The 14,059-nt window shown below is 41.8% G+C and overlaps 1 protein-coding gene across 1 annotated transcript in view; it reads right to left on the bottom strand.

Annotated features, from left to right (window-relative positions):
* The window catches only part of slc41a1 (solute carrier family 41 member 1), a 144,951-nt gene that overhangs the window by 84,698 nt on the left and 46,194 nt on the right, over positions 1-14,059 (bottom strand). Inside the window, exon 2 of the mRNA XM_034167402.1 lies at positions 7,934-8,041. Within this exon, the coding sequence (XP_034023293.1) occupies positions 7,934-8,041 (108 nt within the window). The remainder of the gene's footprint in view (positions 1-7,933; positions 8,042-14,059) is intronic.

The raw sequence follows: 14,059 nt of genomic DNA, 5'->3' as shown, positions 1-14,059 counted from the left end.
TCCGAGCGGCGATCGACAGGCTCAAACGACGAGATCATTTCTAAACTGAACGCTGTGTTGATCCGGGACGTCGTCTCACTACCACAGAAATGGCAGAAGACGTGGACATCAAGACTTTTTCGGCACATTCCACTGTTACAGGAGTTTTTGTCATGGAAAGAGGAGCGGAGGAATGCGCCACCGTGCCGCGAATGGCGCGGGACAAAACCACAGGAATTCACGCGTTGGGATGGAGCCGCATGGCGCAAAGCAACGCCGTGATGAAGTCTCACAGGACATGTTCTGGCATGTCCAGCTAATCCACAATTTCTCAGATAGTCACACGACTGAAAAGCCACCTGAAAGCCGTCCTGTGAGACTAACACGGAGGTTGGAAATGATCTGGTCGTTTGAGCCTCTCTGGTCGATTGCCGCTCGGAACGTGGCGCGCTCTCAGCCGCTGTGGGCGGTCTTTAAACCGGCTGTAACACTCCTCAATCTGTGTGATCCCCATAAAATCGTCCCTGAAAGCCATCTGAATTTAGCGAATGGTGTCCACCTGGCTGTCTCTCACAGTTTCTGGAAAATTCATTCAGACATTTCCCTGACAATAAAAATCCGACGAGGGGGGTGGACCAGTGCTCACTCAAAGCCTGCCCACAGGCGAATGACGCAACCGACAGCCGTGAAAAAACTCATGCATGTGCACGAAGGTTCAAGCTTGGCTGATGCAATCACACGTGATTCAAATCCATATAGTTTTTGAAAAAAATAAAAAGGTCCGTTACTTTTTGGACAGACCTCGTATTACACTACTTATGTGAGCCAAACTTTGGTGAACCCAATTGCAGCACCAAAACAGTTTATAAATGAAGACGTATTTTCCAAAAAGATCTGAATTTTTTTTACATACAGTGTAGAGAATATGTGACACATATTCTGAAAGCTGAGATTGTTGTTAACACTGTGATATGCAACACATGGGCATTATACTAAACCAAAAAGTACCTTTAAAGGGGGATTCACTGAAAGTACGGTCAAATCAAGAAAATACCCCTGGATCCCAGATGGTGAAGTGGCATACCCAAAACTGAAAGCATTGCAGTAATCAATTCTGAATGACACAAAAGCATGGATATCCTCCTGACTACCAGTTAACACACACACACACACACATATATATATATATATATATTTATGTCCTGGTAGTCATGAGGATATAAACTTCTGCATCAGCCAAAGATGGAACTGGTCTGATCTTTGCAATATTTCGCAGGTGAAAAAGTGCAACTCGTGTCATCGATATGCTTCAAAGAGAGACTCATCAAGATCAACATCAAGATCTTTAACAGCCAAATGGCCCTCTTTAAAAAAGACCAAACAGCCTTCTTAATTTAGTTGGTCCATTGAGCATCATCTCAGAATTTGGAAACAGAATGTGAGATAATGCCCAACTCCTCATTGCAAGTAAGGAGGTCTTAGTCTTATGTCAAGCAATATTATGTTAGCAATATTAGACAAATTTCCAGTGAACACTGGCATACACAACTGCAGATCATCCACATAAACATTAAATCCAACCCAGAGCCGACAATGATCTTCCCTGACTGTGCTAAATAATGGGAAAATAACAATGGACCAATATCTAACCCCTGAAGGGAATCCAGATGACATGTTATTGAAGAAACACACTGGGATTGACCCAACTATAAATAAGACCTCAGTCACAAAATCACTGTACAGAAATACCTAAATAATTCTCACATCTGTCCAATAGGTTATCATGATGAACTGTATCCAGTGCAGCACTTAGGTCCAGTGACTACAGCACAACAACAGAATTTACATAAGTCTATACTAAGCAACGGATCATTGACCACCTTCATGACAGGTTCAACCGAATGAAACACTTTGAATGCTGATGGCAATGCCTCAAACAAATTGTTTTCAGACAAATAGTTTGGCATCTGGTTTGAAACCAATTCCTCAAAAAAAGTTTGACAGGTTTCTTAAGGAGAGATTTAACAATTGTTGACTTGAAACGGGTCACAAACACTCCACTGGAGAGTGAGTGATAAAGATGACTAAAACAGGTCCCAAATTGTGCTAAAGATCCTTCAGCATCCAAGATGGCTAATGGATCAAGAGAACAGGTAGTACATTTAGCATTCATGACCAATAATGAGACAAGCAAATGAGTTAAAATAGCAGGTCCCTACCCATCCAGGAACAATACATATCCCAGAATTCAGCATAAGGGCTGAATCCAGCTCTTAAAATGATTTCTGAAGACCTTTCAAAGACATGAGTGATTTGTTTCACACTGATGGACATGTTTAAGAAGAAGCTGGTTTTAGTTTTTGTTTGAGTAAGTAGCTGGAATGATGATTGAGGGTGAGGGAGTGAGGCCATGCTTTGGTTTCAGAGTGGTTGCTGTGTGAGATCCAGATGTGGGTGGACGTAAATGTAAAAGTCAGAGAGGAGCTGTCTGCTGTTAACGTCTGGGGCCGTGACTTCCTGTTTACGAGTCTCTGTATTTTTAAACTGTCCGTGATGCTGAACCCATGGCCCTCTGCTTTGTGGTATTTTTGAGGTTTAGCGCATCTTTGGAAACCGCATATTTATGTAGTTCCTCTTAGAATTACAGTTTGACTTTGTAAAGGGAACATTTGTGTGAGAGGATCAGAAATGTTTGAACTGATGATAAGTCACCTCTTTGGCCTTCAATAGCTCTTTCCAGCCTGAGATGACCTTTACCAACTATGTGTAACCTTTAGTCTAAGTGAGCAGTGGCCACTGGCTCTTGCGGCCTGTTGGGGAGAGACTGACAATTTTAAGTCAGTCTGCTGCCAAGGTTACTAAGTGGAACTATGCAGACAACCACCTCCTCCATAAAAGTCTGTGGCCTTTTATTTCTTATTTGTGAGTAGGTGTGGTAGATCAGTAAGTGAATTTTCATGAGAAGAGCACTCAAGACTACATTCCTCAGCAAGAAACAGAATTGAATAGAACTGCATAAGTTGGGTCCACAACCTCGGTTTCTCTGGCAAGGACGTTTTGATGATTGATTTGACTTCTAAATACTGTTGGAGTGGGGGATTACCTCCAGGACTGCCACCAAATGTCAATGATTCAAAACAATTGCTGCAAAAATGTTGCAATTGATTCACTGTTGAAACACCAAAACACAAGTGAATGAAGTAGGTTTTCATTGTTTGAAATGCCCTATTTAAAGGCTACAGTAAGTGCAGGGTGCTTGTGTACAGCTGACAGCAAAGTATCTGTTTTAGGAACAGTTTATACTTCAGCCAGGAAATAGTTTGACATCGTGTTCCATAACGTAGCAAGCTCATCTGTTGCTTTTGCACAGTATTTACTTAATCTTGAAGGTTAACAAAACAATTTGTGTCAGATTTCATTAAATTTGACCTCCACACTATCAATTTGAACATTAAAAGAACAAATGTGTCACCTTGTAAAGGTGAATACAGGTGAATACGCTCAAATGGAGATTTTTTTCTTACAAATAAGTGTGACTGCAGCTTTACTTACTTTCACATTAGCTACTAGCATCCGGAAGCGACAGAGGCAAAGCATTGAGCTGCCATTTTTTCAATCAGACTGGCCATTTTTCAGCAACAAGACACAACAATCACTATACTGCCAGCTAAGCAGGGCAAAAATACATGAGAAGTCTGTTTTATTGGAAATGATGAGTGACACGACAAGGTGACTGCCAATCCCAGTGAAGGCGTTGTGACATCAACTGGTTGCTAATTCAAACAAAATAATCCAAATGGTGGCATATTCTCTCAAAGAGTTGTACTTCCATATAAATCCAATATATTTGTAATTTTAAAAAATTGTAAAGGTCCATATGAAATAAACACTTCTTAAACTAAAACACTGTTTTTGTAACCAGGTAATACCTCCAAAGTGATTTACAAAATATCTTATACATACTGCATCATACAGGAACATCATTATTGGACTGAAACAAATCAAGTAAACCTTGGGTCCTTCAGACCATCAAGCATGAAGGAAAGCCCATGGTAACAGTGGATGTATTCCCTGTCATTTCTGGTCATTCCTACTCTCACCTATGGTCATGAGGGTTGGGTCATGACCGAGAAACTAGATTGTGGTTACAAGCGGCCAAAATAGGCTTCCTTAGGAGGTGGCTGGTGTTAGAGATATGGTGAGAAGCTCGGTCATCCGTGGGGAGCTCAAAGTAGAGACGCTGCACCTTCGCATTGAAAGGAGCTGAGGTGGCTCGGGCATCTGGTAAAGGATGCCCCCTGGGCGACTCCCTAGGGAGGTGTTCCAGGCATGTCCTCGAGGAGGAGACCCTGGGAAGATCCTAGACTAAATCAAATCAAATCAATTTTATTTATATAGTGCCAATCACAACAACAGTTGCCCATCATCATGAAAGTGAATTTACATTTTATGCATGAACATTTTTCTATAAATCAAACATGAAGTACATGTTGCAATATGAGTCTTAGTATGGTACTTATAGAAATATGTGTGAGGCAAGATTAATTTTGGATTAAAGATAACCTGATCGCTTGCATTTACATGCACTTCAGTAATCTGATAATCAGACACCAGCACTTAGCAGTGGACAGCACAGATTCACATCATGAAAAGCTTAAGCGAGTGAAAGATGCTTTGTATTTTGTTCTTAAAGGACATGTCACATGTTGTTTAATGTGCCAGTTAGCAACACAGCATCAAAGTATTTATGATTGTAATTCTTTCCGCTCACTTGTGGTAATAATTAGTGGTCGCTGATGTATTTTATTGCTAATTATCCCTCTTGCTTGACGAGTCAGCGGGTGCATTTCCAGAAAACGTATTACTCTGCATTTCTTGGCATGTGACGTACATTTTAGGAAAGCAGAAACATGTCAATTGCTGACAGACTGAAATGAATGCTGCTATGTCTGATAGCGAAGCTTCTGAGCTTTCATTCAAAAGTGTTGGCTTGGATTTACATAGTATGTTCAGAGAGGAGATGACACCAGTCACATCAAAACTCTTAAATGTTTGAAAGTGTGTCGGATTTTGGATCCTAACGTGTGTTGACTCTGCTATCTGTGTTTTAGGTAGGGATGCACCAATTCACATTTTTTCACTACTGAGGCGATCCCGATACCTGACTTTGAATATGCCAATACGATACTATTCCGATACCAGAGCTCTGTTTGCTTTAATATTATATTCATATCATTATTGTTGATTTTGTATGAGGATATTTTGTATCCGCAGTTATACAGCTTCATGATGAAGTAGTATAGAGGAGGGTTTTCTTAAAAAGATGCAGATGACACAATGTTTTTCACTTGGGGTTGCCACAGAAATCTGAGGTAGACTTGCAAGTGGAATTGGCACAAGTTTTACTCCAAATGTCCTTTTTGACGCAGCTCCACATTACATAGACAAGGGCCAGGGGTAAGGTGACAATCAATTAGACCCACGTCACACAATGCGCAGGAACCAGGCCGACACGGCAAAAATGGCCATAATCCAGATGCAGTCGGGAGGGAAAGAGGAGGGTAGACTGTGGGTGGATCCCGTCCAGACTGCCTCGTCCACACCTGCATGATTGCTTCATGGCATCCTTCTAATTTTGGGTTTCAGCTTTTTTTTTGTTTTTCACCATTTTCATCCCTGAATATGTGAAATCGTGAGTCACTTTTGTGCGGATTAAATTTACTAACTGGGACTCCTGTCTTGTGTGAGAAAGAAATGAGAATCGTCCTCCGTTCTGTTCACACAGCTCCAAACATTGCGCGGCTCTCTGCTGAGTCAAGTTAGAACGATAGAATCCAGTCGGAATTAATAACTTCAAAGCGAAACACCGTTTTGTTTATTTTTATTTATGTCCAGAGATCAAGGATACAGTGACTAATTTCATATTTATTTACTTTAAGACTCAATGAAATGCATAGAAAACCTGTAAAGCCTACTTTTAGTACAAAATTCACAAGAGGTATCGATAAGGGAATCGATAAGGAATCGGATCGATAAGCAGAATCGATAATGGCATCGATATTGATAAAATTTTATCAATACCCATCCCTAGTTACCAAAGAACCGACCTTGTGTGTTCAGGTAAACAGTGAGAAAGAGGAAAGGAATGCTGCTATCAGTTTGTTTGAAACCTAGGTCACCTTTAACAACATGACCACCGACCCCAGAAAGAATCACCTTTAATGACTCCAACAGTGTCGTGGTTACCAGGCAATGAAACAACAGATTGGGCAACGTTTGAGAAGAAGCATCTAACACAGACACAACTAGTGAAGGCAAAAAGAGTCACCAATGATTTTTGGCTTTGTTAGTCATTTAGTGGAAATGGAATTAGTGTCCAACTGCTGGGATAGACTCCACCTCCCCCCTCCGATGACCCTTGATTGAAGTAAGTAGTTACAGAAAATGAATGAATGAATGAAACTAGTGTCCAAATATTACTCTAAGCTATTCCTCTGTTTGCAGGCTGGGAATCTCAGTGCACGTATGCACACACCAGAGCAGACACAAATGCATGCATGCATACACGTACGCACGCAATAGGCCAACAGGTTTAGAAACACCAGCATTATAAAGCCAGAAAATATAGAAAACACAAGCTGAAAAGTGACTTTTAATGTAAGATTTTTTTTGTTTTTTACAGAGAAACTCTGTAAAAAAAAGAAAAGCTGATTCCACAAGTGTCTCCTCATTGAATTCCAAAGAATAATTAAAACAATGCTTCCAAATGTTCACACACATCAACAATTTTCAACAGTTGCATATACGTCTGCACAAACAACACAAAACAAAGGAGATATTTAAAATAAAAGAATCAACTAAAAATTAGACTAAAATGGCAACTTGATTAAAATCTACTCAACTCCACCTTCCCCAAGGCTAACCTCCCCAACAAAATTTCCTTGAAGCATGTTTGTCTGTTTGAGAAAGAACAAACAGACAGATAAACAATAAAAAATACTGCATGTCAACTGCCCAGGCAGACAACTGGTCCATCCCCACTTCTCACAAGTGACGACATATCTGCTGTAGCCAGATGAAATGTGGGTGTCTCCTTGGCCTACCCCAGTAGGGGGTCCTTGAGACTCACACATTTACTTGGTGGCTCACGTACAGAGGAACATGCCACATGTCCAAAATGACAAAGCTGACGTTCCCTCACAATGCAGGTGTCCTTAGGTTCCCGTTCATTTGAGACAAAGTCATCCCAGCATTACCCAAGGATACTCCAAGAGACCTAGTACCAAAGCCATCTTAATCAACACCTTAGGTGACTGCTTCAGCTCCAGGTTTCAAATTCAGACAGGAAGCATCAGGACCAAAAATACTTGGACCTTCATGCTCCTGCTATGATATCGACATCACCAAACACCAATGTCCAGTGAACCAGTGTCTTCTGAAGTCACTGATTGACTTCCCAAGCTCTTCCCAGATGTCTCCTGAACTCAAAGACCAACAGAATCTACCAATGAATAAGGTCTACATATATCTTCATTACGCTGATATTAATTTTATTACATTTTTCTGTGGAAATCTGTGACGATCACTTTTTGCTTCAGTAAAAGAAGTTAATGGAAATTCCACAAATCTCCATCTTAGTCAAGTTTGAAGAATTTTATGTCATGCTAGGTTGCATTGTGTCAGAGAGGGTACTTCCTTCACTGTGGAAGCACTATATCCACTACTAGATCAGAGAAAGTCAGAAATGAAAAACAAAAACAAAAGACAAACTGAAGAAAAAAAAAATCACTGTGGCTGAAACAGCATAAGAACTGGTTTCTGCTCTAGACGTTTTCAAACAAGCAGGAAGAAACAAGTTCCCAGAACACTGACAACAATAAAAGCACTCTAACCTATAAATGTTGGCTTTATTTATTTCTTTTAAATGAAGTACACACACAGATGGGTTTCTTACCGCTGTGGAGAGTCTAGAGGCCAGTGTCATCTCCAGGTTTCCTTTAAGGCCCAGCAGTGCTGGAACCAGGATGAACACCTCTGTGACCTTCCGAAACACTGTCCAGTGCTGCAAAGACACCACATCACATCAGTCAGACACAGAGGAGCACTGTCTCTCACACACACACGACATGGTTTGGGAGCATCTGTAGGTCTCTCTGACCTTGGTTCTTCACATTTATTGAAAGCAGGCCTGTTTGATGTGACATTTGGTCTCTGCAGACCTTTCATCCATCAAGTAGGCTTGAACAAGAACAAGGTCAATCTGACTTTAAGCTGAAATGATGCATCGTCTGTTCGTCATTCCTTCATGTTGTTCTTCATGCTCTTACTCACAAATATCATCAGCTGCAGCTGAAGCAAAGACCTGAGCAACCTTAAGTCTCACCTTAGTTACTGTGGTATATTACACGTGAAAAATAATATTTCTGTCAAAGCTGGCAGAAATAGACATAAATGTTATTTTTATTTACAGAGAGGATCTGTCATGAATGCAAGTTGAGGTTTAGTGCTCCTCTTCTATAATGTGCATCAGTATGTCTACAAATGAATGCATTGTCAGGTGCAATTTCAATCCAGTGACAATTAATGTTTAACAACAACAAGTGTTCAAAAAGCACAGTGATGCCAAGTGGACATTTCGAAGTATCAGGCATGGAGAGAAAATGTTTTACAGGCCTTTAAAGCGACAAGTTCACTAACAATAAATCACAGGGGTCACATTAGTACGTGCATGTGCTACTTTGTGCACGTATTATTCGAGCGGTGCACATCATTTTATACTGCACTTGCACTGGTGCAAGTAACTTTATCCAAGTTTTATCAACTATAAGCACCAGTAGAATGAACAAATAAAGGAATAAATAAGGAAAAAATAAAACAATTTCCAGTGTGTTGTCTTTGTCTTCCCTGTGTTTTATGACTCTCACTCACGGAGCAAGTTGCTGTGCTCTATTTGTTGTGGAAAGCTGACAAATGTCGCCAGTGGTGCCGTCCCTGGGTTCACAACATCCTCATGAGACGTTCCCAATTTGGGGAGTTTCATTACTTGCTGCAGGAGTTGCAACAAATATCTGGAGCTGCAGGAGCTCCAGTTTGAGGACCTCCTGTCCCGTTCATGCGCGCACATGTAAACAAATTAAAAAAAAAACAAAACTGGCTGCCGCTGCGGTTCCTCGCTCTCTCTCCCCTCAAACTCTGTCATCATTGTGTTATAAACCAGTCACCATTTGTTTTATTATACAACTGTGTAGTTAATAAATAAAATAATCTTCACGGACAAATCGTTCGCGCACGCACTTGAAAAAAAAAAACAACTGTCTGCCGCTGCTGCTGCTCTCCCCTCAAACTCTCCCAAAAGAGGAAGAGTCTGACACATCAGAGGAGGAGTTTTAAGGTTCATATAAGACTGACTTTTGGTTGTGCAAGTAACTTTTTTTTTGGTGCAAGTCATTTTTTTTGTTACTAGCACCAGTGCAAGTAGGTTAAAAATTGTATTTCAACCCCTGAATCATCTTAACTCATCTCTGTAAAATTAACCATTTTTCTATTCTGGATTCCAGAGCAGCCAGTCACTCCACAAAATATCCATATATCTCTGTAAAAACTACTACATATTAAGCTGAGTGGTACAAGTGAGAATCAGTAATCCTCCTATTTTGGTCATGTTTGTAAAGTATCTAGAAAAGGACCCCAATGTAGAGAACTACAATGAAGAGATTTCATTGTTCTAATAAATATTTGCACAACTACAGTAGTACATGTGGCAAGCACAGGGAATGATCAGTAACACTGGCTTGGGTCAGGTACAGGGTAATCAATCCAAAACCTGCCTCAGCTTATCTGAGGGGAAAACACAGAAGAACAATCCAAAAAGCCAGGCAGAGTTTAATAACCAAAGTTATCAACAGCGACATGCTTTCAATGGGTTAAAAAACTGTTTTAGTATAAAACAGGAGAGCAAATTATTCAAAACACAGAATGAGTTAAAAAAACAGAGATTATCAAAACACAGTCCAAAACAGCAGGGATGAGAGGAATCCAGAATAGCAGCAAAGGTCTATTGCATCGGGTCAAAAACACTGTAACCAGAGCAAAAATGATCAGCGGGAAAACAAGAGTCCAGAATGATAGCAAACATCTGTAATGTGGAATCAAAAAAGACCGTAACACGGAGTGTTAAAAAGCAGGGCAAAGAACAAAATCTGGTGACTGGGAGGAGTACAATTGTGGGTACAACCAAGAAGTCAAACGAACACAAGAGAAAACTCCAGAATAAAAGCACAACTCATAAACATCACTAAAAAAACACAGACAGAAAATACCAGAAATTCTCCCAATTATTTGTAACATTTGACTAAAACATGCAAACAGAACTAGATCCAAAATGTAACAAATACAGGTTAGCATTTTTAACATACGCAATGACCACAACATAAAGGCATCAAAGGACTGATGCAAATCCTGCAGCTTGAAACAAACATTACTTCCTTATGACTTCATTACTTACACCAATCAATCACAAATATCAATATAAACCTTTGATTGTCTGTCTTGCCCAACTGGTTGCAGAGATATACCAAAAAATGTTTTTTGCACCATAGTTTTATTGATGATGACCTTGACCTTGGACCGATCCCCTCCAAAAGTTAATCATCTTGTGATACCTGCCCAAGTAATATTCCCATAAGGTTGGGTGAAAATTCATCCTGCCATTTTTTACTTATCTTTTTCAAAGACAGACACACACAGGACTGATTATAATACTGTGTGTCGTCTCTTCACTGGCACACAGGGTGATAAGGACAGACAGGCTTATCAAGTTGCTTGTAAAGCCTTGTCGAGAAACACAGCATCCTGGTGATTACTAAGGTTATATTCGCATGGTGACAGAAATTTGACCTTGATCCTTGACTGATCCCAGCCAAAATCAAACCACTTCTTCACATCCACAGGTTACCTGACAACTTTGAATGCATACAAGCAGACAAACAGAGTTACATAGAGACCAAGACAATCACAGGAGTGTACACCTTCAGCAGGGCTGCCAATTAAATAACTGTAAAATAAACAAACAAAATCCATTTGGGAACCTGTCTAGTGGTTAAGCATTGCACTTGAGACAGGAGGATCCTTGGTTCAAATCCCAACCTGACCGGAAAATCACAAGGCCCTTAATGCCCTAGTCGCTCCCGGTGTGTAGTGAGCGCCTTGTATGGCAGCACCCTGAATGTGAGGCATTGTAAAGTGCTTTGAGCGTCTGATGCAGACAGAAAACGCTATATATAAATGCAGTCCATTTAACCATATTTTTCATCTTTTGTCCTTCTTGATCCCCTTATATTCTCTTACAGCAACTACAATTATTTCACCATCAGTTTTAATGAAACAGCTACAGCAGCATTCAAGAGTGCATACTTCCACCAAGATGCAGCAATATTACAAACTTCAAATACAAGCCAGATGTTGAAAAAATATCTTGACGTCGAAGATGGATTCATTTTTTTTTTTTTTGGCCAGTACCCCACTTCTCTGAGCCATAAGGAATGTATAGGACTGCCTCATTTCCAGTTCACAGGTCACATATCCTCCATCACAGGTAAAATGTTACAAACACGTTAGTTTCCCTAAACTCCACAGCATCACACATTGAACTACTGTAGTTATGCAGACAAATTCAATTTATTTATTTTTATTTATATAGCGTGAAATCACAACAAAGTTGCCAAAGTGTCTGACTCAGAGTACTACCTCCACTTAAAACAGGTCATTTTTGCTGAGCCATCAGCTCCAGAGTCACGGTCGAAGTATGAAAGAAAATGTGCCTGGAAGTCTCACAGCTGAAATGACATGCACACATCCAGGTTCTGGTAGAGAGCCTGTACAGAAAGTTAGAGTTGGTGTTACTGGGCATGACCCCTGACACCTCCCCCCCCCCCCCCCCCCCGCCTGGCTGCTGGCCATCCTTTGATAGGCCAGCTTCTTGTGAGCTGCTGGGTATGTTGCTGTGGTGCAGTGCCTCTCCAAGTTGGGCCTGCATTAGCGTTCATGCAGTGATAGCAGGTTTGTGGTCTGCTGTGCCAGAAACAAAACCTATTGCTGAGACAATTGATCAGTCTCCAATATAGCGCTTGGAACCTGTCCCACGCGCTCCAAGCACTTACAGATCAATATGCCCAGCGCTGAATCGATATTCAGGCTGATGCACACTAAAAAGAAAAAATTAGTAGAGCAGAAAATAAATGATGGCAGAAACTACACAGTATTGCTGGAGAACTCTGATTTCTGTTGAGCAGTGTGGCTCCAGATACACGTGCATGCTGAGGACTGTCCACAGTGCGGTGTGTTGGATCAGCAGTTGTGGGTGTGGACTAAACTCCCGCTGTCTGCCATTTTACTGTCATCGGGCTGAGCAGAGCTGTTTTCAACGTGCCAGACCCTCAGCTTGCTCAGTGCCTTCTGCCAATCCAGCAGCCTTATGAGCTCCTTCGTGAGCACTCCTCTCTCCTTTCACAGCTGCATGTTTCCATGCTTACTCCCTCACTTCCAACTTGTCCCGCTGCCCGATCGGCTTCTTTGCCTGTGCTGATAAACGCTGTTGTCTCTGAGCTAAACAAGCCTTCCTTCTCTCCACACAGCAGCCCTACTGGGCAACACCACGGCTGCTCTGTGTAGACCTGAAGGTGCCTCTCTCGCAGGACAGTGGTGCAAGACTCCGGTTGCCCCGAAGAGTAACATGATCACTGTACACTTTGTACCACCTGAGAAGATGAACCCGATGGCATGCAATCCCAGCAAAGTCACAGACCCTATATCAGAAGGGTGGATGTTCCATTTTGGCAACAGGGTCTGCAGAGTGACATGCCAAATTTACGAGTCCCAGCTGCAAGACAAGCTCAAACGTATACTTTGAAAACCACATCCCTCTGTCAGCTGACAGGGTAGTGACTTTTATCCCATTAGGGCTTTCATATGCCATAAGACGAGGATAGGACAAAAGAAATCCTATCTTAAGAAAGAAGATTTTGTGGAAAGAAATCAAAGGGAAATTTTTGTGATATTAAACTTTTTCCCCTTGTCTGCATATATAGTGATGGTAAATGCCAAACCGGCTGAACCATTTATATACAATACATATATATGCATTTTTTTCTTGCAAGACACATAGTATGTAGTGTCTGAGTGAACGTGGTGTGTGTGTGTGACCTTCATCTGCCCTTCCTGATCGGCCTATAACATTTTATTTAAAGCTAAGAGATAACATCTATCAGGAAAGACTGACGACCAAAATAAAATGACAAGAACAAAAGACAAGTGGTGACAGTAATAACTGTGACGTGATGAGACATGTGAGAAACCCCAACAATACAACATATCAGGACAAACAACCACACGCAAACAGCAGTGACAGCAACAGTCTGCTGTCTATTTAATGAGCATCCATACCTTATTCTAGGACATTAGAGTCTTGATACCCTTGGGAACACCCAAAACCGAATTGTGATGATGGTCACAAACACCTAACCATCCACACACAGAGACCCAGATCACAGCTAAATATCCGATAACGACTGTGGCTGGTGAGTTGGGACAAGACAAAAGTACAGAATCTTACCATATGACATGGACCACTCTGGCATGCCAGGAGCCACACGGGTGATTGCATGCACCTCAATGGAAAGGGGTCCAGGATGCATGGCCCCAGGAGAGACAAGGAGAAAAGGGGCAGTAGAAGGGCCGAGAGGCCAGGAACGACACCCACCAGGGCCACCCGAGCAGCCTGATGAACTGCCAGTGGAATAGCCCAGGTGGGGCAAAATGCACCCCCGCACACCACACCCCCCCTTCCCCATGGAAGCACAGTAAACAACCTCGCACACAAGGGGAAGCACATGGGGTGCCGACATAGACCCACAAGGTGTGCGCCCCAGAACCACAACACACAGGCCACGACCCCCCAAGAGAGAAGAAAGCAGTGGCAGAGATGAGGGCCAAAAAGCCAGCACATCCGAACCCCAAGCCTGGGCAGGGACCATCGAGCTGACGAGGGCAAGACCCGGCCACCAGACAAGGGGCAAGACCAAAA

Source organism: Thalassophryne amazonica, chromosome 3 (assembly GCF_902500255.1).
Source record: "Thalassophryne amazonica chromosome 3, fThaAma1.1, whole genome shotgun sequence".
Classification (NCBI taxonomy): Eukaryota; Metazoa; Chordata; class Actinopteri; order Batrachoidiformes; family Batrachoididae; genus Thalassophryne; species Thalassophryne amazonica.
This window is presented reverse-complemented; position numbering and strand designations above follow the sequence as displayed.